Source organism: Nicotiana tomentosiformis, chromosome 4 (assembly GCF_000390325.3).
Source record: "Nicotiana tomentosiformis chromosome 4, ASM39032v3, whole genome shotgun sequence".
Lineage (NCBI taxonomy): Eukaryota > Viridiplantae > Streptophyta > Magnoliopsida > Solanales > Solanaceae > Nicotiana > Nicotiana tomentosiformis.
This window is the reverse complement of record NC_090815.1, coordinates 129,461,704-129,485,546: the sequence shown is the minus strand read 5'-3', so window position 1 is coordinate 129,485,546 and position 23,843 is coordinate 129,461,704. Positions and strand designations below refer to the sequence as shown.

Here is a 23,843-nt window from a genome sequence, read left to right as displayed (position 1 = left end):
CACCTTATGTTATTCAAATGCACTTTCATTCTGCATTAGAAGTTTGCATTTGATGAAGAGTTGCACGCAGGCATTTTATGCATATTTGCGGTTGTAGTCTTTTGATTTCTCACGTACGCTATCTGATCTTGTACTTTTTCCTTTATTGTCAGGTTAAGCATGTGGCTGAGAGAATACTTGACAGGAGGAGAGTCTTCTCTTTGGACTTGCCTTTTCCAGTCCTTATCCGTTGCTCTGTTTTTTATTTTTTAATTATTATTATTATTATTATTATTTCTTTGAGTCTTTGGGTTCATTGGGATCATTGTATGTTCCAGATCTATTATTTTTGAGGGCCTGCTACATTTTTGGTATTATCAATTAGAAATTGTGTTTATTTCTCCTCTTATTGTGTCACTCTGTCTCTCTCTAAGGTTTCGAGGAGATTGCCTATCCATCAGGCGAGAAGTATATCCTCGGATTGGGTTGGTGAATTTGATCATATACACTTTCGCAGAAGCATACATATTACTTATCATATTGAACATCTTGGAATGAAATACTGGCAGTAAATAAAGATGAAAATGTCAGCTCTACGCTGTTCAGTGTAGAATGCTGTTGATTGTACTATCATTGAGACGGGGGAAGAGGTTCGTAATTGGATTGCTAGCATCCAATCTTTTTCCAAATGTCCAAGGCCCCTCCTTTTGGGATTACTTGGTATCAAGTCTTCGGATGTTCATGTGAGGCCAATGGTCATTGTTCATTATACACTTTACTGCAAATTGTAGTGGACTATATGGTCTTTTAGTTGGCCAATCTATCTGTTATTTGCAGAGGTAACTCTTTCCACTTCCATCATTTACTGCCCAATTGTAGTGGACTTTATGGTCTTTTATTTAGCTATTCTCTCTGTTTTGCAAAGGTAACTATTTCTGCTTCCGTTATTTAGTTCGAAGTCAGATTTTTCTTGTACTAGTGTGAAAGTCTAATCATTAAAGCTTTTCCATAATTTTCTGAGCATGTAGTAGCTCGTTTCTCAAATACTCCTGTATATGTCCGATGTATGGTTGTGTACTCATGCTTATTTTTGCCCTAGGGAACACTGCAGTTCATAACCTTACCTCCTATATTTGTTGTCTTACTCAATCAACTGATAAGTGCACATAGATATTCTGGCAAATTGATTTCCTAGTTCCTTTGTCTACTGTTGATGATCACAAGCACTTAATTGCTAGTTAAGATCTTTGTTACAAGATAATCGATGAGAAGAAACTTCATACTAATTGCAGCTGTATGGATTCATTGTTTCAGTAGACTCTACTGGTTATATGGTATTATCTCCATTTCTCCCTTAGTTTTTTTTGCATCTGTGATGTCTGTTTATTCTTGATGCACTATAGAAATTTTAACTTATTTTGACAGCATGCACTAACCATGTGATAATGGGTATCGATGTTGAAGATTAGAGCAGAGGAAGAATCGCTCCCGTTGAGGCTTAAACGTGGTTACTGAAGTTGAGGCGAGATTTCTTTTTGTAAATAGTTTTACTTCATTATTCAGATTTTTGTTCTTTTAATTTTTCCGATAAATTCAGCTTTTCAATTTTGGTTCTTTCACCAGTGAGTTTGTTTTCAAGTTAGGTTAGCTCCATAGCACATTCCAATATATATTGCTTCCGGAATGTAGAGGGATGTTTTCTGTATGTTCTCTTGGATTTCAATTTTGTTCTTCCTCCTTGAATCAGATAGCGCACTATTGTTTTAACATATATGGCTATAAAGTAGAGTGATTACTGAAGTTTATAAAATCAAACAGTACTGGTATTTCAACTCAGTTAAATGCCTGAGGACATTATTTTATTGGTATTCGATGCAGCTCGAAGGGCAGGAAAAAGCAGTGGTGGTATCTAGGGGTGACAAAATGGTTAAAAGAAAACAGTTAATCACTCATATTATTCACTAAAAATTAGGTTGGATAATGAACTTTTTAAAAATAGGTCAAATATGGATAAGAATCATATTATCCATTTAGAAAATGGATAACCAATGAGTCTTAACTTTTACATTTGTAAAGTCTCAAATTGAGGGTTCCTCAAATTAGGGGTACTAAGAATTCTTTCAAAAGTGATCATATGCAAGAAGTCATGGACTCATATTATCCGCCGGTTAACCCGTTTTTTATCCGTATTAAATATGGGTCGGGTCGGATAATTTATCCGTTTTTATTACCCGTTTTCGACCCGAACCATATCCGATCCGACCCGCCCATTTGCCACTCCTAGTGGTACCATTTGAACCAACATCTAAAGTTAGATGTTGTTTGAGACGTGAAAATCATTCGCAACGTTTAAAAAGGAAGGTAAGTGAAAATCATTTGCAGTAATTTAGTCACTTGCAGTTGGTTACTCAATCTTTTCTCTAGTTCAATAACTCATGTATGTTGTAAGCACTTGACGAATTTTTTTAAGTGACACGACCATATAAATTTGTTTTACTCTATCGATAAATGAAACTTAAACTCATTTAATAATTAGTTCATAAAAAAGGCAAAAGAGAAAAAAGAAAACTAAAAATTGATAGAGTAGAGTGATAATTCAAAATTGCACTCGGTGTTTCAAACTAACCAAGCTTTTTAGCTTGAAGAATAAAAAATTAAAGTAAAAATAATATAGAGAAATTAACTTAAATAGCCGCTCACTTCCCTCAAAATGTATAATAGAAAAGACGTTCTGGAGGGTTACTATTTAAAAATTAGCCAGTATCAAATATATCAGGATCATTCATGTAAACACATATATAGGTTTTTTTATCAAGGATGGGCTTGGAAAATAATTGGTGGAGAAGTCTTCTAGACTAGTGTTGGGCCAAAAGAGTGAGTACGGGCCTAAGGCCCAATCCTCCAGACCCGGTAGTTGACCATCGAAGTTGCTCCGATTCTTTTTAAGACCAATATTAAGATCAATCGTAAAGTAAGGACCAGAAATTCTCAGATTCCGATCAATAAACTTATTTTTTTTTCTCTCAGATCGCGAATCCAAAATGGCGTCGACTTTTAGCGGCGATGAAACGGCACCGTTCTTCGGGTTCCTCGGCGCTGCAGCTGCCTTAGTTTTCTCCTGTACAGTACTCTTCGCCTCCAATTTCAATTTTCCATTAGATCTAGTGTTTAATTTGCTTAATTCTATTTCTAATTCTATTCTTTTTGTTATTTAGGTATGGGAGCAGCTTATGGAACAGCGAAAAGTGGAGTAGGGGTAGCATCGATGGGTGTAATGAGGCCAGAATTGGTGATGAAGTCAATTGTGCCAGTTGTTATGGCTGGAGTTTTGGGTATTTATGGGTTAATTATAGCTGTGATTATTAGTACTGGGATTAACCCTAAAACAAAGTCGTATTATTTATTTGATGGATATGCTCACCTTTCATCTGGACTTGCTTGTGGTCTCGCTGGCCTTTCTGCTGGTATGGCTATTGGAATTGTTGGCGATGCTGGTGTTAGGTATCTTTTCGTATTCTTCGGCTAATTTTAGCGATTGTGTTTAATCGTCGTGTTATGTTAAAATACAAATTTTATGATTGGAATGAACTATATAGATAATGAGGTATTGGATACAGAGGATTCATACAGATATGTAAATGATTCATTTAGCAAATCCAAACTAGTTTGATATTGCGTAGTTGGTTGGTTGATTGTGTTAAATTCGATCCTGCTACTGGAATAAATCTTATGGGCATGCTGCCTAAGCCTTGGTCCCGGTATCTAAGCTGGCCCAGAACCACTGCATGTGTGTATATATATGTATGTATGTATGTATGTATGTATATTCTGTGCCATTTGGTTACCTGTTGGAATGTCCGTTTTAGTGATCTGTCTATTCTTAATGCCTTTTATTCGTTTTTAGTTGTACGGTATTGAAAATTTCCCTTTTATTTAAATTACCTTATGTTATCAAATAAAGTTTCCTCTTTTTTTTAGGTTATTTTGTGATTTGTCTTAATGAGTTCTTTGGCTGAGAGATGTGAGAATAACAAAGTTTGTGGGTTGTTTCTATCTGCTTTAAAACTTAGGCCTCATTGGAAATTACTTGATCTTAATTTGCATGTAATTGACCGTGCTTTTGTGTGATAAAAGTAGTAGTTAACCTTTTGTGAATATATAGGCCCGGGAAGGATTGAAGTTCATATATTGTTGTTCTGTTTAAAGATATATAGACTTATCTATGTTGCTTGATTGGATAACATTACTCCGGTGGCAGATGTGGGATTAATTAGGGGAATGGATAGGGACGGTGCAAAGGGAGGACATTGGAGAATGGTGGTTAGAAAATCCAGGATTTAAGCTTTATGGGATACGGTTCCTAGTATTGAACCCATTATTTTTTTAAAGTTATGGGTTCATATCTACTATTTGTTGCAATTTTAATGGATTTTTACTCATATATTTCTACTCCGTGCCGAAAGTACTGGGTTCGGATGAGCTTGGGCTATAGCTAATTCTGCATGCTTGGGTTCACCTTTAAACATTGTACTTTTCTTTTTGGTTTCATGAAAAGGGGGATCTAGTGTTGCTAGGTTATCAGACTTCTAGGCCTTGGTGGCTTCACTGTGTTAAATTGTTGCAGTTTCATGTTGTAGTCATGGTGTGGGCTTTGTTGGTTGGCTAATGTAGGGTTGAAAATCATGACTTCACTGCATTTTAATTATGCCTCTTTGTGTAGTATGTTCCCCTTTCTTATGTAGCATTCAATGGTGCTGCTGACTTCTTTGTTTATCCTTCAATGTGGATGGAACTTCCCTTGGACTTGAGGTGAGAGAGAAACCAAGTTAATTGTTGGTTGTTTCCTTTTTGATATTTGCAGAGCTAATGCACAGCAGCCAAAGCTTTTCGTTGGGATGATTCTGATTCTTATTTTTGCTGAAGCCTTGGCTCTTTACGGCCTTATTGTCGGCATCATCCTCTCATCTCGTGCTGGTCAATCTAGAGCAGAGTAGAGAAAGAGCCTCTTGTTCCATAATTGTGTAGTATCTGTGTGTTCTTCCTCGTTGGACGCGAGTGGGTTTGGCTGTTGAATCACATTTTGTTTTGTTTTGGGCTCCAAGATCATGATGTATTTGTTTGCGTGGCTAGAAGAATTGGTTAATTGCAGATCAGCTGTAGATTAGATCTTTCAATAAAGATATCAGCTTTTCTGATGCTCCATTTTTTCAGTGACAACAATGGGTTTTTGTTAAATGTTGCATGTATTATTTGATCTCAACTTTAATTTAAGCATTTGTAATTGTTTCTGGTCCTTGCCCTTCTCTATCTCTAGATTTTTCACTTCCATCCTTGCTACCTGCTTCATGTTAGTGTTGGATGGTAGTTTACTCTTCTGCAGTCTGAAAAATTCAGGTGACATAAAAGAACATTCATTTGCATCTTGATTTTAGGCGTCCAGATCCAGAAGGTGACTATATTTCAGTTGTTGCAGCTCATACTCGGAATTGTGCATGTTTATCTCGAACTGTGGCTTCACCAGGTAAATTTTGGATTGATCCAACTCAAGATATCACGGTTCAAATTGCAATATTAGACAATTGAGTTTCAGTAACTTCTTGCCACTTGTATCTAGACTAGAAGTCTTCACTACTTGAATGCTTTCCTATAAACTATGTGCAGAACTTAGAAACAAATTATTGATTCGAAATCTTTTGCTGCTGGAAAATTAGAAACAAAAAATTGGCTAATCACGCTAGTGTTGCGGTTGGACTTCCTTTTATCCACGTTAATTATCCTTTTGAATCAAACAGGTAGGATCGACGGCCAGAGGCTTTAATAATCATGGAATTAAAATAGTAAAATTTAAAATAAAGCCAAAAAAAAAAAACAAAAAAAAAAAGAGTATCGCCCCCTAAAAGAGGAATCCAGAACCCATTTGTGGTTCTTTTGGACAAGTGTGTCAAAAATGTGTGTTTAAAAAAAAGAGTAATATATATATATATATATATATATATATAATGCCACTATAAATTGCGCTATACAAGGCTGATAAGACAGTTATGAATAGCGTGATATATAACCGCACTATATATGTATAGCGCAGTTATATACCGCGCTATACATAGATAAATAAACGGGGCCCCTCCTTCCCCACACTCGAACCAGACGTCCCCCTCCCCAAATTCAAAATTTTATAATCAAAAATAGTATTGGATTAAAAAACGAAAAAATATGTGAATACATTTGATAAATATAGTTGATAAATATAGTTCAAAAATAGTTGAGTTAAAGGTAGATTTATGATAAATATGTGAATACACATAGCGCGGTTAAATACTACGTTATGTGAATATATATATCGCGGTTAAATACTACGTTATGTGTATTGTCTTGTCGAACTGAAAAGCTGCCCGTCTGAGAAAAAGTTATTTTGTATCCGTAATTATCTTTAACACGCAAAGCATAGCGCAGTTAAATACTACGTTATGTGAATATATATAGCGCGGTTAAATACTACGTTATGTGTGTTGCCTTGCCTATAAATAACGGGCGCATTCTAGTTATTTTTTGCGCTTAACAATAACCAATAGCAAAATTTTCCATAAAAGCAACGTTTTTTTAACGCTTTAACAAATGTCTGAACGCCTTTATGTACCAAGGTGCCAGTGCGGCAAAAAATGTTTGATGAATGACTGTTGGGATGATGGTGAAGTTGGACGCCGCTACTGGATGTGTGTGGACAAGTTTTATAGGGTTCCCGACGAACCTTTTTGCAATTTTGAGGTATGGATTGATGAACCCTGTAAGCAGGAATGCTACAAACGATCTTTGCAGTATCTTCATGACTTGACCTTAAAACAGTGTGAATATGAAAAAGAATATAAACGAGAAATTGAGGAGTTGAAGGAGAAACTGAAAGAGGCAGAATTAGAAAAAAATAAGATAGAAGAGAAATTTAAGTGGTTGGAGCATAGAATAATGGGCGGCAGTGACTAAACAATGACATGTATGTGTTGAGTGTACTACTTTATCTTTATGTATCCCGTGTCATGTATTTTCATTAGTTGTACTGAATTTAAATTATGTTAAGTTGTTATGTTTTGTGTTTGTGTTATAGTCTTAAAATAAAAAAGGAACGGGGAAATAAAAACATAATGCGCATATTACGTAAACATAAAAAAATTATTGTTATTATTTACATAAAATACAAAAAAAAAATCAATGTGTCCCACAACCTGTGTGCTTCAATGCAGCCGCTGGCCTGAGGCACATCCCATCCCGCCCGGCTATGCTATCAGGATCATCCTCATCACGGCGCCTCTTTATAGCAGGATGCGCTGCAGCATGATCATCAGTGGTGCTGGCAGGATCGGTAGAAGGAGCCGTCGGTCCAGTAGAAACCTACAGAAGAATAAGTCACCTCAGTATAGGAAAGTATATATTAAGTCACAATAATTTAAATTATTTTACCATGGTCTTGTCGGGCTCCTGAATATAATCTTCCGTCGTAGCCATGTCAGCATCGCACAAATGGGCCTCCGTGACGAGCGGGGATGAAGCCTTAATAAGAAAATTAATAAAGTTATGGAAAATAAATGAGAAAAGAAAAAATAAATTTAAATTTAATACTAATTAAAACATACATGCGCCTATGATGATGAGCCATAACTCAGCCGGCGCCCACTATCCAAATCTCGGGTCGGCCGATCCTCAGCAGCGGTCGATGACCCTGGGAAGTATGCTTCTCAATCCTCTCTGGTAAGGTCCGTGCCCATAATCAATAACGGACCTGACGGGGTCACCTACGAAGTCCCTGGAGTGAGCTGCATCCCAAGGCTGTATGACGGCATGCTGGTGGGATACTCGTCCGGCTCATGTAGGTCACCCGGCAGATCAGCACCAACATCATTAATAAGGGCCTCAACTCCCCCCTTGCTGGGGACCACCTCCTCGCCGCCCACCACGACCCCGTGCGGCAGCCCTGCCTCGTGGGGCAGCCCTGCCTCGTAGGTACCCCTAACTCGAGGGGCACCCCTGCCTCGTGGGGCACCCCTCCCTCGTGCGACACTCTTACCTCGCTGGTACCGCTCTGGCGCCACATAAGCAGGGTCGTGTCCCAAGCGCTGATCATCTCGAGCTCGCTGCAGTGTCCGGGCAGCCACCTCTGCAACCTGCCGGCCGTAATCGTGAAAAGCGGTCGCTCCCTCGCCGGCATGCTGCTGCATCTGCAGTCCCATCTGGTAGACTATATGTAGGTCAATAGCCTGCACAACGTATAAAATATAAACTAGAGAACACTAAGTTACAGTTGTATAATTAATAATAAAAGAAAATATACCAGGGCCTCATGCCGCCCGGCGTATGGAACGTACCGACCGCCAGCTTGATGAATGGGATTCCCGACAAAAAGTCGGGTAACGCGGCGGTACCAGGGCATATAGAGCTGAATAGTCTCCTTCTGGATCTGTGAGGAGGGGGGGAATTATGTCAGCTCGATCGTCCCAAGTATGGACTTGCGCCTCTAGCCATGCTACATATGCGTCGTCCGCCCTGGAATGATCATCCCGGTGATAATGTGTGGCCTCCCATATAGGCCCCCTCGGTATATACTGCGGACGGCCAAACTGGCGAAGTACACGCTCCGTGGCATGATGCTCCACAATATCGAGGCACATGAGCGGGACAAAAGTGCTCCAAATCAGTCGGTCGACCGAGCAATAATCGGGCAGGCCACCTATCAAGTCATCGTTGTATGGCGTCCAGATGAACTATCAAATAACAACAGAAAATGTGAGTATGCGTAACATATGTGAAGCTATACCAAGTAAGTTTAGGTACACATTTACCTGTGCGCCCTCCAGCATATCCAACACATCCCTGCAAAGGGGGAGATTATGCCGAGCATCGTAATCTCGTACATATCTATGCCGGAGAACCCACCTCCTAGTTAGAGGGAGAAACAGAGGTGGTACATCCGGAGGTAATGGTGGTAGAGGTGGCTGCAACTGCAGGAACCGCTCCCAGGCCCAAATCTAACATACAAAGTTGACGTAAAGTTTAAGAAATTTTTTGACTAGATAGAATTGGAAAGAATGAACAGAGTATTCGAATATGTTGTCACCTGTAGAAGCGGCAAAAATCCACATACGTCATGCTGGGTGCCCATGCTCGCCCGACACAGATGCCTGGACAAGTAGGCGAGAACAACAGCACCCTAGCTGTACTGGGGTAAATCATCTAGCAACTGAAGATGATGAAGAAATCGCAAGCTGACTAGCTTCCCCGAAGTGTTCGGGAACAAGATCCCCCCCCCCCCAAACAGAAAGAGCAGCAGCAACTTCGTATACCAGTGAATATGCAGATCATCTGTCTCCCCGGTGATGTTGGGGTGCAATATTTCCAAATACTGTCGAATAGCTGTCAAACTCATGCGACTGGCCCTGAGTGTGCAGTCTCATCCTGTGGCCTAAAACCAGTGAGCTGCTGCAGCATGTCCAAATACTGCCCACGTGTCATCTCTCTCATAGCCTGAGGCAGTGCAACGGGCAGTCCATCAACAGGCATCCCATATAAAACCTCCACATCCTGCAGCGTGATGGTGGCCTCGCCAATGGGCAGGTGAAAAGTGTGCGTCTCCGGTCGCCACCGCTATATCACGGCCGTGATCAAAGACCAGTCGAGCTGCAGCCGCCCGATCTCCAAAATTCTGTAGAAGCCTGTATCCCGCAGGCGCTGGACTACACGGGGATGGAGATCTCTGTCCTTCATAAAATCCCACATATCGTCCACTCTCCTGGCGCGGAGAGTCTGGGCCAGTAACTCTCCCTCCCATACGTAGGTGGACCTATGATCGCCCTGTAACACTAATAGCTCATCGGAGACATGTCCGGAATGCATAGGCGGCACGTCCATGTCGTCTACTGTAAATTAAACAACATTAATTGTATGTTTGATCTGTAAATTAAATAATTATTTTTTATAATTATACAATATTTAATTGGACACAGTATATACCTATGGGTTCCAGGCTCGATATTTGATACCCAGTAGCACCAAGCTATCCCGAATTCTTGTGTGTGTCAATTTTATTATTTTCATAATTTTGTATGTTTGTTTTGTAAATTAAATAATTAATTTTTATCATATTTAATTGGACAGAGTATATATCTATGGGTTCCAGGCTCGATATTTGATGCCCAGTAGGACCAAGCTATCCTGAGTTCTTGTATGTGTCAATTTTATTATTTTCGTAATTTTGTTTGTTTGTTTTGTAAATTAAATAATTAATTTTTATCATATTTAATTGGACAGAGTATATACCTATGGGTTCCAGGCTCGATATTTGAGGCCCAGTAGCACCAAGCTATTCTGAATTCTTATGTGTGCCAAATTAAATATTTTCATAATTTTGTATGTTTGTTTTATAAATTAAATAATTAATTTTTATCATATTTAATTGGACAGAGTTTGTGTTTGATCTATCAGTATAAAAGATACTTAAACTATAGGAATTCTACGCTAAAAAGCTCTACATTTTAGTACGCTAAAAGGGCACTAGTCTTTAAGCAAACAAATAATCTAAACTAGATAAAAATAATAAATACATTTTAATCACAAAACAAACACAACACTAATATCTTAGTCCAGATAAAAATAACATACTAGTTTAATCGCAAAAAAAAAATAATACAAAACAACATTGGAACACATTCAAAACAACTAATATGCATTATTATACGAGTTTCGACATAAACTAAATCGGAATACCTCGATTTATGTTTTTTCGGAAAGTCGATGAATTGAAAATTTGAGCCCGAAATGAGGAAACCACAACAATAGAAGGCTTAGCTAGGATGTGGGACCTACAATCTTATCTTTTTGTGTGACGGGTGAGGTCCACTACAATTTTTTTAGAAGGAAATTTGGGAGGGGGGAGGGGAGTCGGTTAAAAATTTTGAATTTGGGGAGGGGGCGTCTGGTTCGAGTGTGGGGAAGAAGGAGGGGGACCGTTTATTTATCTATGTATAGCGCGGTATATAACTGCGCTATATATATATATAGTGCGGTTATATATCGCGCTATGAATAGCTGTCTTATCAGCCCTGTATAATGCGGTTTATAGTGGCGTTATATATATATATATATATATATATATATATATATATATATATATATATATATAAAGAGCGCTATATATAAAAATATTACTCTTTTTTTTAAACACACATTTTCGTCACACTTATCCAAAAAAATCACAAATGGGTTCTCAGACTCCCTAAAAGAGCCTTCTTTCTCTTGCACTTCGCCGGAGTTCGTTTGATGAGCGCAAGATAAAATGAGGTCTCACAAAATTGTAAAAAGCTAAATTTACAAGTTACAACCATAAGGTGTAATATGATACAGGTAAGTCCTTTTTCTATAAACTAAAAGGTTCGACCAATTAAGTGTTTCCGCAAATAATTAAAATTCAATTTCTTGATCTATATCTTCGAGTTTTGAAAACTTATAAAGTTGTTCCATCAAACCTTGATCAATGAATCTACATTCGTATTTTTTTTCTCTGCCTCAGGTTGTCTCGCGATACCCTAACAGGTTGACCAGCAGCAGTCTCTTGACCAACTCCAGATCCAATAGAAGCAAGCCCTACAGCCAGTGGCAGAGCCACATTGAACTAAGGGGTGTCGCAAGCGACACCCCTTCGCCGAAAAATTATACTATATTGTTAGATAATTTTTTATATTTTATGCATATTTATTATACGTTGACTCTTCTTGACTTTTAGTTAATTATTTATTTTTTGACACCCCTTAATTAAAATTTTGACCCCGCCACTACCTACGGCCAATCCAGCAACAATAACAAAAGCGGCAGAAATAAGTGGATTCGTGATAATTTCCTCGTAAAGAAGAAATACTAGTATCAAATAAAATGGAACAAATAGTAAGCTCCATTACCAGGAAGCTTAATTACTTGTATCATTATGTTATTATTACATACTTCACTTGAATTTACACTTTGTTGCAGTATTAATTACCTTGAGTTCTAAACTGATCAGGAATACACATGTCAAGGGGACAAGTGAAACATAAATATATCTCATTGACGCAATCCTTCAAATACATAATTACAGTATGCCGTTTTGACCGTTAGCTGCTTCTGCACGATTATGTATAGACAAGAGTCACTTATTTTCTTGACACCTTAAATGTTAATTTTTTTTTGGAATATTAAAAGTATCTAACTATAAAAGCAGTAAAAATAACGTACGTAGATGGTGTCTCTAGAGTAACAATCTGAATATCTTGTCGACTTGGGTAAAGAATCTAACTCAAAGGACAAAGATGTGTAGCTTTTTATCAAAAGTGGTGAATGAGAATTTAAATACGCTACGCAATAAAGATTCACCATAGGTAAAAAATTACAGCGATATAAATATATGTGACAGTGACCCATCACCTCAGTCAAGTACTTACTGATGCTATAGACTGTTTTCTGAAGACTCATAATTTAGACGAAGTCAGAAATTCACAAGACTTTGTTTCAGCTTTTCTCTATCTGTATTTCTGCTTTTCTTTCATTTACCTTTGTCCATTTTGCAGAAGAGTAGAGAGGGAAATGAGTGGGGAATCTAAAATGCCAGAAATAAATAGTATTAGTATAGTGTAGATTATTTATGTGGTGAAAAATAATATAAGGATTGTTATATAGTGAATAGTAAGGTAGAGATTACTAAACATGATTACTTGTTTTAAGTGCATTTTTGTTTTGCTATAATCTTATCCATGTACTAATAATAGCGTATATTGTAATTCAGCATTTTATCAAGTATTCCATATATTTTAATTTATGTGCCTTAGTTTGAGTGGGTTGCTCCGGTGGTAAGCACCTTCCACTTCCAACCAAGAGGTTGTGAGTTCGAGTCACCCCAAGAGCAAGGTGAGAGTTCTTGGAGGGAGGGAGTCGAGGGTCTATCGGAAACAGCCTCTCTACCCCGGGGTAGGGGTAAGTTCTGCGTACACACTACCCTCCTTAGACCCCACTTGTGGGATTATACTGGGTTGTTGTTGTTGTTGTCGCCTTAGTTTGACCGAGTGCGAAATTTAAATAAATAAGAATGATTTTTAAATCTTATGGTCTCAACGTAAAGATAATATAATATACCAAAATACTCTTGAATGTTGCTTAAATATGCCACGTGAAAAACAGCTACTAAATATGGAAAGAAAGATTTTTTTGAAACAAATTAGAAAGAAAAAGAAGATACATTTAATATCGTCAATCAAACACTACATAGGTTATGTGAAGATTTTTTAATGCAAGGATTTACGAGAAGCTTTATGATGAGATTAATTTCATTACCCCTCGCTTTTCACTTATCCGTATTAGACTTCAAATTGTACTTTTTCTGTTATCTTTAATTTTTTATGTGGCACTCCATTGAGATCGTTTTAATCTTTTTAAAATAAAAGCATCATACTAGATATTTCACCAAAAAATATAGATTTTGGTTCAACTAATTAAATTTATATAAATAAAGGTTAATCTTAATTAACAATAATATCTCAAAGATGAAGTTGTCAGAAGTGCAATAAATACTATGTGAGAATATTTTAATGGCAGTGGCAGCACACAACAATATTTAAGAAGTAAAAAAAAATAATGTAGCATTAAATATTGATGAATAACAATAAATGACATTCAAGTAAATAGAACGAGTGAGTCACTTAAGAAAGGATAGAATCGATGAATGTTTTTTTTACAATGATGAGTGATGGATAATCCTTTGAATATCTGAGTTATTCTCGGATCCAGTAGAAATGTGTGAACAAGAATCTTAGTGAAAAGATGATGTTTGTATGCTTGCAATAAGACTCGATTCTCTCTCTAAAATCAAAGTGTATTTTTACAAATGAATATCACATGCCCTATATCATTGTGTCTTTTTCTATTTATAGGGAACATGTTCTTAAAAATCATAATAGTACAAGTGCAGAGAATATCTACTAAAATATTCTCTTGTGTCCTATCTTGACACTAGCCATTATAACTCTGTCAAGGGTGTTCGACCTCGGCTTCGATGCAACTCCACGACTTCAGTCTTGGTGACTCTTCGACCACGACCTTCGCTAATAATTAGGTTACTTTGACACGTGGCGTCTCAAGAATGTTTTATTAATACCATTTCAACTAAAGATAGACTTTGACTCATACACTAGGAATTCCAAAAAAATGCCATTTCACTATTCAAGACAGTAATAGTTGCTCCTTCTGTACAATTTATATGGTTTTTTTAATGTCTTCCAAAACGAATGCCACATTATATATTCTGAAGCTCTGTAAATGTCACATTATATATTCGGAAGCTCTGTAAATGTCACATTATATATCTGGGAATTTATAATTTTAAACTTTTCATTTTATCCTAAATTACATTATGTTGTAGCTATAGGAATGGATATATATAAGACGAAACCTAGAAATAATCCCTCAGATACGAAATTATGAAAGATCCCCTTTAAGATCAAACATTCCATCGAAGGAGTCACAACCAATATTTGACACGTGATTATCGTATTAACTTTCGTAATGCAATTATATATGTAAGTACAACTAACTTTATTTTGCTAAATTGACAAATGAAAGGAGTCACAATTATGAATCGGCCAAAGATTACATGTACATGCAACTATAATTTATATACATTAATTAATATTTTTATTTCAGTAACTGTTAATATATCAAAATTGACAATTGTGTTCTTTGCATATGTACACCATGAATAACTTGGCAATCATCTAAATATCCTACGAAAGACATATGTCAATTAAATTTATGCACAACAACTATAAAATGCTACTTTTATTATAGCTTGTTGATATGTACTATTAAGTTGTAAAAAGAAAGAGGATACGGTTTCTTAAACTTTAACGTGATTGAAGTACAAAAAATACTACAAAAGGGACATTTCTTTTCCCCTAAAGTCCAATCACTTTTATAAATCTGTAAAGAAGATATTCTTTCACATTCAACTGAAATCAATTTCGTAAGTTTATGCTTTACCATGATAATAAATATCATACGAAAATGAAATTATAAAATATATCATATACACATACAATTATAAAATATTTGTACTAATTAAGATGGAAAGATTAATTATCACAATGTAAGACACGATAGAGGACCACACAACTGGTCAAAGCGGTAGCTTATTTCCCTAAAATCTGACGTGGTTTCCTATTTGGACCAACCAATTCCCAAATAGCAGTAGCATTACTCACCAAATAAATAAAGTAATAATATTATTACTCCCCAAACTAATAACGACAAATACACGGATCGTAACGCCTGGGAATCTGTGACCCCACTCCCTCAAAATCTCCTTTTCCCATAATAAAAATAAAAAGACGACTGCTTTCAGTTTTCACTGTCACATTAACGGCTACTTTCTTATTTTCCCACTTTTCAATATTTGCCCACTTGTACTTTATTCTCTCTAATTTCTATTCATTAAATCCCTCACTCTTTTGGCGGGAATTCATTTATTGGTCCTACCATATTCCCCCAAATCCGTAATACTATCTAAAAAGTACATAACATAATTAGGAGTACAATTAATTACTCTTTTTTTCTTTATATAATGAGTGAGTTTTGGGAAATATAATGTATACACAAATTTTACCCCTGACTCGTAAAGGTAGAAATATTATTTCCCCAAGACCTTCAACTCAAGGACGCACTAATAATTTGGTGTAAAATAAAAATAAAAGTGGAGCAAGTTTGAAAGAGATAAAACAACACGACCTTAGACAAACCTTAGGATTATTGATAGAGATGGAGTCATGATTTGAAATTTATGGGTTCTGAACTTGCTTAATCGTAACTCGTTTTAGTTACTGAGTTTGCAATTAAATAATTATACATTTTAATTTATGAGTTCTGAACTTGCTTAATCGTAACTCGTTTTAGTTACTGATTTTGCAATTAAATAATTATACATTTTAATAGATTTTCTAATACAAATACTAGATTCGTAGCTAATATTGCAGCTCTACTAACAATCGGTTGAAGCAAGGTGAGCTCTTTCTTTGTAAACACAAAAGGATCAAACGATTGCAAGCGCCCTTGGGGAACTGAACTTCAATTAATACGTGCACATGATTAATTAACCACTCTAGAATGAACAATGTACAAACTTTTGTTTTTCTTAAAGAAAAAAACTTAATGACAATGAATAAGCATTGAAGAGATACATGAACATTGAACTAAGCAAATGAAGGAAATTTTCTTGAAATTGATTCATTGGATCTTGAAGTTTCCTTTAGTTGGAAAAAAGAATTTGAATTTTCATCACATTGGTGAAGGAAGAGTTGTAGGATCAGCTGAAGAAGGAATATCAGGACCAACTCTGCAACCTTCAAGCATGAATACAACATCAGTCATTGATGGTCTTTCTAAAGGATCAGGCATTGTGCAAAGCAAACCAACTTTAACTCCTAACAAAAACTCTTCCCATTCTGATGATTCAGGGTCCAATTCAAGCAACCCCGGTTCCAGCAGTTCTGAAATTTGGCCTCTTTGTAGTTGTCTCTTCACCCATTTGACAATGTCCTCGTCCCCGTTGAACATTACTGGTTTTCTTCCTGTTAGTATCTCTAATAGTACGATTCCGTAACTGTATACATCAGCTTCTTTTGTAGGTATTCCAGTTAATGTCACTTCAGGTGCTATGTAGCCTAGAGTTCCGACTGGGGTGGATGATGTCGAAGCCTCTGCTGGTGTTGCTACTAGGCTTAGTTTATCTAAACCAAAATCAGAAAGATGGGCTTCAAAATCAGCATCAAACAATACATTTTGTGGCTTTACATCCCCATGAACCACAGAAACTGAGTGAAGGTAAGCTAAGCCACGAGCAATGCCAAGAGCGATCAAGTGGCGCATTGGCCAGTTGAGTACATGGCCATCCTGATGAGATGCTTCTTGTAAAAGTGTGGCAAGATTTCCATTAGGCATGTAATCGTATACAACAAGCCGGACATCAGGTGGTGGTCCTGCGTAATATCCACGAACGACAGTCAGATTCCTATGTTTCACCTTGCCAAGGGCTTCAGCTTCTTTGCGGAATGTGTTCACTTCAATTGATGCATCAGGAAGGCGACGGACAGCCAAAACCATTCCATCTGCGTAAGTGGCTTTGAATACTAGGCCATACTTTCCACGGCTTAACACATTTTCCTCATCAAATTGTCTCGTTGCTTCCAAAGTCTCTGCATAAGTGATCTTGTTGTTGAACATAACAAGCTTTGGACCGCCATTCTCCCCACTTCCACGACCCCCTTCTCCTCCTGAGCTTGCACGGCCTGGGCTTCGCTTCTTCCCTTCAGATGCACCTCCTCTTAACCTTTTGTGCCAAAGTATAAGCCCGTAGATGTACCCACAGCAACATACAGCTACTAGAAAAGCCCCTACTGCAGCCAATACAACGAACAAAATCAACTTCTTTCTTCTCCTCTTGCCTTTATTGCACTCCGTTAGTGGCTTTCCACACAAATCTTTATTTGCAGCAAACAAAAAAGGGTCATTGAACCGTGAACCCAATGCCTCTGGAATCGCACCCTCGAGATGATTATGGGAAACATTCAAGTACTTCAGGCTGGGAATTAGAGACAGATTTGAAGGAATTGATCCATTCAAATTATTTGAAGAAAGATCCAGCATTTCCAAGTTTGATAATCTTGACAATGACTCTGGTATGTGGCCTGAGATGTGGTTCGAATCCAACAAGAGAGTATCCAAAGACAAGCAATTAGATATGTTTTCTGGGATTTCCCCCATTAGTCCATTCTCACCCAAATCAAGCTTTGTTAGACGAGATAAACGTGAGAAATCCTCCGGAATTTGACCTTTTAAATGATTCCCTCGAAGCTCAAGCTCTCGAAGGCCAGAACAGTTGCCCAATTCAGCTGGAATTGAGCCATTAATACCACTATTCGACATAGAAAGCACTTCCAAGGATGTAAGGAACCCATATGTCTTAGGAATCTGCCCAGAAAAGGCATTAGATGACAGATTCAAATATTCCAAACCAGATAAACTGCTAAAACCCTCAAGAAAATCCCCAGTTAACATGTTCTCTTGTAAAGCCACAACTCTTAGACTTGGCAGCCCAAAAATCTCAAAGGGCAATTCACCAGATAGGTTTTGCTTGCTCATATCAAGAGTTGTCAGCCTCAACAAACTCCCAATACTACCCGGAATGTTCCCCGAAAACCCACAATTACTAACATTTAAAACCTCTAACCCATGAAAGCTACCAATTCCCCTAGGAATTTCACCAGAAAACCTGTTACTAGACAAATTCAAAGTAGTCAAATTGCTAAGCGGCACAAGGTTTTGAGACAAACTACCATTCAAATTATTCATGCTCAAATCCAAAAACTCAAGCTGATAAAGACTCCCCAAACTGGCCGGAATCAGCCCAGAAAAATTATTCCCACTAAGAGACAGCATTCTCAAGCTTGTCAAATTACCCAAGAACTGTGGAATCAAACCAGAAAACCGATTCCCACCGAGATCAAGCACCCCCAATGAAGCAAGATTCATTACACTCACAGAAACTTCACCAGTTAAGGTATTGTTAGCCAATCTAAGCTCCTCAAGAGACTTCAGATTCCCCATAGTATTAGGCAAAGTTCCAGTAACTGCATTCCCAGACAAATCTAGAACCTTCAATGACAAAAAATTCATCAACCAATCAGGAAAAACACCATTAATGTGATTCCCGTGAATGCTCAAAACCTCTAAAGCACTTAAACACGTTGCGTTCGCGGGTTTAGTTAAACCCGTGAGCGCATTAAAATCCAACTCAATGATCCTAATAGCATGAGGAGAATTGACTGATGACCCATTACAGAAAAATGAAGCAGGGACCACCCCAGACAGTTGATTTCGCGACAGCGAAATTACTTGTAAACTCGAAAGTGAACCGATTGTAGAGGGGATTAATCCCTGCAGATTATTATCACCAGTGCTCAAGTGTATTAATGAGGATACGTTGGCTATTGCTGAAGGTATTGTCCCGTAAAGTTGATTAGAATCAAGCCAGAGATACTCTAACTTCTGTAAAGCTCCGATACTCGCCGGTATCTCACCGGAGAACCGGTTAAACGACAAGTTTAAGAGTTCGAGCTGAGAACCGGCGGAGAAGTTAGCCGTAATGCCGCCGGAGAAGAGATTAGAAGAAAGATCGAGGAACCGGAGACTGGCGGGGACATTACCGGAGATATGTCCAGAGAGAAAATTGTGAGCTAGGTTTAATACTTGAAGATTAGTGAGGTTGGAAATCGCCGGCGGGAGTTCGCCGGTGAAAGAGTTGTAATGTAAGTAAACGGCGCGTAACAAAGCACATTGAGCTAAAGAGCGTGGGATAGAGCTATTAAGATTGTTAGAGTGAAGACTTAACCTACGCAACTGGCGTAAGTTAGCAAGCTGGTCAGTTAACCGGCCACTGAGTTGTAGTCCAGGTAAGCGGAGTTCACGAACTCTACCTCCGTCACAAAGAATACCACGCCAATCACATGGCGCTAACGGCGTTGAAATATCCCAACCGTCTAATGCACCAAGCGGGTCTTCTAAATTCCTTTTGAATGACATTAACGCCGCCATTTCCGTTTCCGTTACATTATCTGCCAACGCCATGGAAAAAAAGCTAACACACAGCAATGTAAATGTAAATGCTGCTGCCACCACTACCGGCGGAGAGAGAAGAAAAGTAGCCGTTGACATGGGGGAGAATGAGGTGGCGCTGCTGCTAATGGAGTATGTTTTGGGAGTGGGGAAGAGAGGAGCGTAAAAATTGTTGTTTCAGAACAAAGAGAAGAAGAAGCACTACTGACAAGACTAACGCCATGTGTTGCGCTGTGCACTGTGGCTTTGTTGGTAATTTTGTTTATTATTTCTTTTTTCGTTTGTGTTGGTCCGTTTTCCCTTGAAAGTTGTTTTTATTCGCAACAGTAGGAATATAGGGTGAATTGATGAGAATTGAGATTATTTATATTTACCTACGATGAATGCGAGCCTTCTATTCATAATCAACAACAATAATATAGTAAGGGGTCGTATGGTCGTGAAACATATTATCTATAGATTAATTATTTTGGGATCAGTAGAATTATTATCCTAATTTTTCATAGGGATAAGAAAAACACTACAATCCCAGAATAATTAATATGAGGATTAGTTATACCGTGATTTTATCCCAACCAAACATGGGTAAACTCATCTTCAATTGAATTTCAAAATTAATTATCCCTTATCCCTCGTACCAAACGAGCCCTTAGAGTAATTCATAACTCGGGTATGGGGAGGTATTATATACACGGACCTTGTGAAGGTAGGAAAATTATTTCTAGTAGACATTTGGCTCAATAAAAATATAGTCACAACATTTTTTTTATAAAGAAATACGAAAATGTAGAAGCCATAAAAAAAACACATTAACAACAGCAAGATAATGAGGTAATTGAATACTATATCCACAATCAGAGGATTCAAATTCCAATCTTTTGAGTGCCGATTTAAGAAATACTTGAAGATACATTTTGAAAATTCTCAAAAATTTTAAAAAACTCCAAAAAGCTGTTTTTCAAAATTTTCATTCAAATCACTCACAAAATTTCAAAAAAAAAATCAAAATTATATTCATGTCCAAATACAACTCTAAATTTCAAATACCATTTTCACTTGAAAAAAAAATTCCCCATCTTTTGAAATTTTATAATTCTTTTGTCCAAACGCCCACTAAAGGCTTGAGTTTCATCAATATCCATTAATGTAATATTTGTATTTTTCGGGCTTAAACTAGCCCTAGGATACTCTTATATAGTGTGATATTATTCGGATTGGGTAAGCTCGCACGATTTTTCCCAAAAGCATCTACATCTTTAAAAGATCTCTACACATTATCTTTTTTCAGCTACCAATTGTGTTCGCACACCTAACAATCTCATACTCGAACTAAGTTCCACGTAGCCTACTACCACGATCCATAGGTTTTTCCCTTGAACTAGTTTCGCGTGGCCATTATCACAATCCACGGGTCAATTTTCAAGATTCAATGTGTACCACCCACATCATTAGTGTATTTATGGCAACCAAAGCCCACAACTAGCTTCTTTTTGTGTGTGCGTCTCCAAACTCGTAAGGGTAAACAAATTGGCCCCGCACCATCACTTTGTCATCACCATGTTCATCCTGTTGAACCTAGACTCAAATACGAGTTGTTGGGCTAAATCAGCCCCAAAATACTCTTACATGATATGATATTATTTGCTTTGAGCTAAACGCGCACGGTTTTCTCCAAAAGATCTCGCACCATTAAGAGATCTTTATACTTTATATGTATGCTCCCAATCTTTTTAGTTACCAATGTGAAATTTTGTTCACACACCTAATAGATATCATTCACTCATTCTATTTTATATGATAATATTTTCTTTTAAAGACTACATATTCTTACAAGTTTGTCTTTCTTTTTATATATATTGTGTGTTCAATTAAATAGATCCAATTAATAATGAAACGGAGAGATTATTATTATTAGCATAGAAAAGTGGGCGTGTTCAAGGGTCTGAAAAGAAGGGTCACGCCTTTGTGCGGCTTTTGACAAAAACTGTGTTATTCCTTCATCCATTGACAATATGGGGATGAGGTAAAAGGGCATAGGCAATGATTAAATGCGACTGGATTCTTTGTGTTTTTCTTGTTGAATGTCACGTAAGGAAAAACAACTCAACAAATGTAGTCCCATTAAAGCCGAAGTTCACTCCTTTAGCCTGATTGCTGATTATTGTTCTTTAAAGTTGGGATTGATTGATTAATTAAAAAAAAGGCATTTTTCTTTTCATTTTAGTAATCAATATCATGAATAGGAGGGGGCATCTTGGTGTCCAATTACTCTTTAGTCATTGCATTTTTCAACTCCATCACCTTTAAGTCGTGAGGATGTTCAATACCAATAAAAAGATTAATTCTTGGACCACTTTTCACTATTACCCACTCGATTCCTATGGTTATGATATGTGATTTTTAGTTGGTTTAATGTATACATAGATGTAGTTACTAGTGCAAAGATATAAATTGATGTCATGTCTACTATTCTCGAAATAGTTAATCAATTCGAATAAACCAAATCACAATAATAATAATATTCTCTGTCCTTTCTAGTCCAGATATTACTTGTGAGATTATACTAGATATATTATTATTGTTATTTTTTCAGATTTTCTCTAGTCAACTGGGGTCATTTGGTTTGACACACTAACAAAAATGATGTCCATATAGAGTTTTCTATAAGTAATACCATGTTTAGTCGGATGCACAAGAAAATATAATCATATCATAGGTTAGTGCAGTGTTTGGGTTGTCTTATTGAACTCATATTGATAATATTTGTATAAGTTATGTATTGATGTAGTATTTTATGCATGATAAAATATGGAATAAGAATACGCGTATGAGCTAGTAATTCATAGATAAGAGTAACTAAATACAAAATAGCGCTCTAAGTAATTAATCTCCACATAACAATTAGTCAATTCTATATTATTATTCACTGCATAACTAATTCATACATTGATTAGCACCACATAAACAACCTCTACATCATAACCACCCGGGCATAATTAGTCCTTAAATCAAAGTATTGCCTATGTTTATTTTTACTTGTCCATTATATTGAAAATATTTTTTCATTCTTACTTGTCCATTTTAACAAATCAAGAGAAAGATTAAAAAAATCTTATTTTATCCTTATCATTAACTATTCATTTCCACAAATCATTTCTTAAAACCTTTTGAAATATTATCATTATCATTGGTTTTATGATAAAATAGGTACTTTATTTCTTATTTTTCGAGGGTAAGTCCATTATGGACCAATAAAAGTGAGAGAAAGCACACCTAATTAGGAACAGTACAAGACACGTGACAAAAGAGATAGTGATGCTAATTAATGGGACAACCCACTAATTAGGAAGATTAGCAATACAAAAATTGCAATCTCTAGTGATTTTGTGAACACTTGCTACTTGTCCATTTCTTCTGTATTAATGAATTCATTATTTATCTAAAGGAAAATTTGACCGGAAACAAAACACAAATTAAAACATTTAGAGAAGGTGCGCAAAATTGGGCACGACATAATTAAGCATTGCAAAAACATTATGATAAAGATTTAGGAAATTAAGTTTGTCCTTTTTCTTGTTGTACATGCAGAATGTTAGATTGAAATTGCCTTCAAGTTTTGTCAATGGCGATATGTTCCATGCCATCTGGTTTTTTGTGTTTGTCAAATGAAGTTGTAGAATTGGTCCGACATTGCAAGTAACTTCTAAAGCTCTATTCTGTCCTTTTTCTGAAGGCAAACAATAATAAATTTAAGGGGAACTTTTTTATGGAAGTCAAAGAAAATACTTAGATAAGGAGTACTTGTTAGTCCCGCCAATATTGGTGTATTTATAAATAATAATTCTGTAAAATATAAGTTATCGTAATGAAACAGTAATTAATTCGAGCCCACTGAATTCACAGTGTTTCCTTAAGAAATTTAATCCCCTCCTAGTACCCAAGGTAATGGATTATTTCCTCCCAAGATAGAACGAATCACACACTGGTGTAGCGGTACTTCAAACCCCAGTGTTTCAGCGAACACAAAGTTCGGTAGCAAATCACACTTACAGTTGCTTTGTTTGAAGTTAAAAATAATGCAGAACGAGGGAGTAGAAACTCAGAAAATCATATGGAAATGCTGAGAGGAAGGAGTGCAATGTATAGCCAATTCTGTTGAGCGATTTCAGTTTGTGTCTTGTGTGTTGTGTATTGTG

At 36.9% G+C, this 23,843-nt stretch overlaps 2 protein-coding genes across 2 annotated transcripts; one reads left to right on the top strand and one right to left on the bottom strand.

The window, feature by feature from the left end:
* Window positions 1-2,929: 2,929 nt before the first annotated feature.
* Window positions 2,930-5,272, top strand: LOC104116289 (V-type proton ATPase subunit c2). The gene is made up of 3 exons (XM_009627113.4): window positions 2,930-3,099; window positions 3,195-3,480; window positions 4,841-5,272. The coding sequence occupies exons 1-3, from the start codon at window positions 3,021-3,023 to the stop codon at window positions 4,971-4,973; spliced, it is 498 nt and encodes a 165-aa protein (XP_009625408.1). The 5' UTR covers window positions 2,930-3,020; the 3' UTR covers window positions 4,974-5,272.
* A 10,847-nt stretch (window positions 5,273-16,119) lies between these two features.
* Window positions 16,120-19,953, bottom strand: LOC104085520 (probable LRR receptor-like serine/threonine-protein kinase At4g36180). Its single transcript, XM_009589575.4, has one exon. The coding sequence runs from the start codon at window positions 19,744-19,746 to the stop codon at window positions 16,312-16,314; it is 3,435 nt and encodes a 1,144-aa protein (XP_009587870.1). The 5' UTR covers window positions 19,747-19,953; the 3' UTR covers window positions 16,120-16,311.
* Window positions 19,954-23,843: the final 3,890 nt, after the last annotated feature.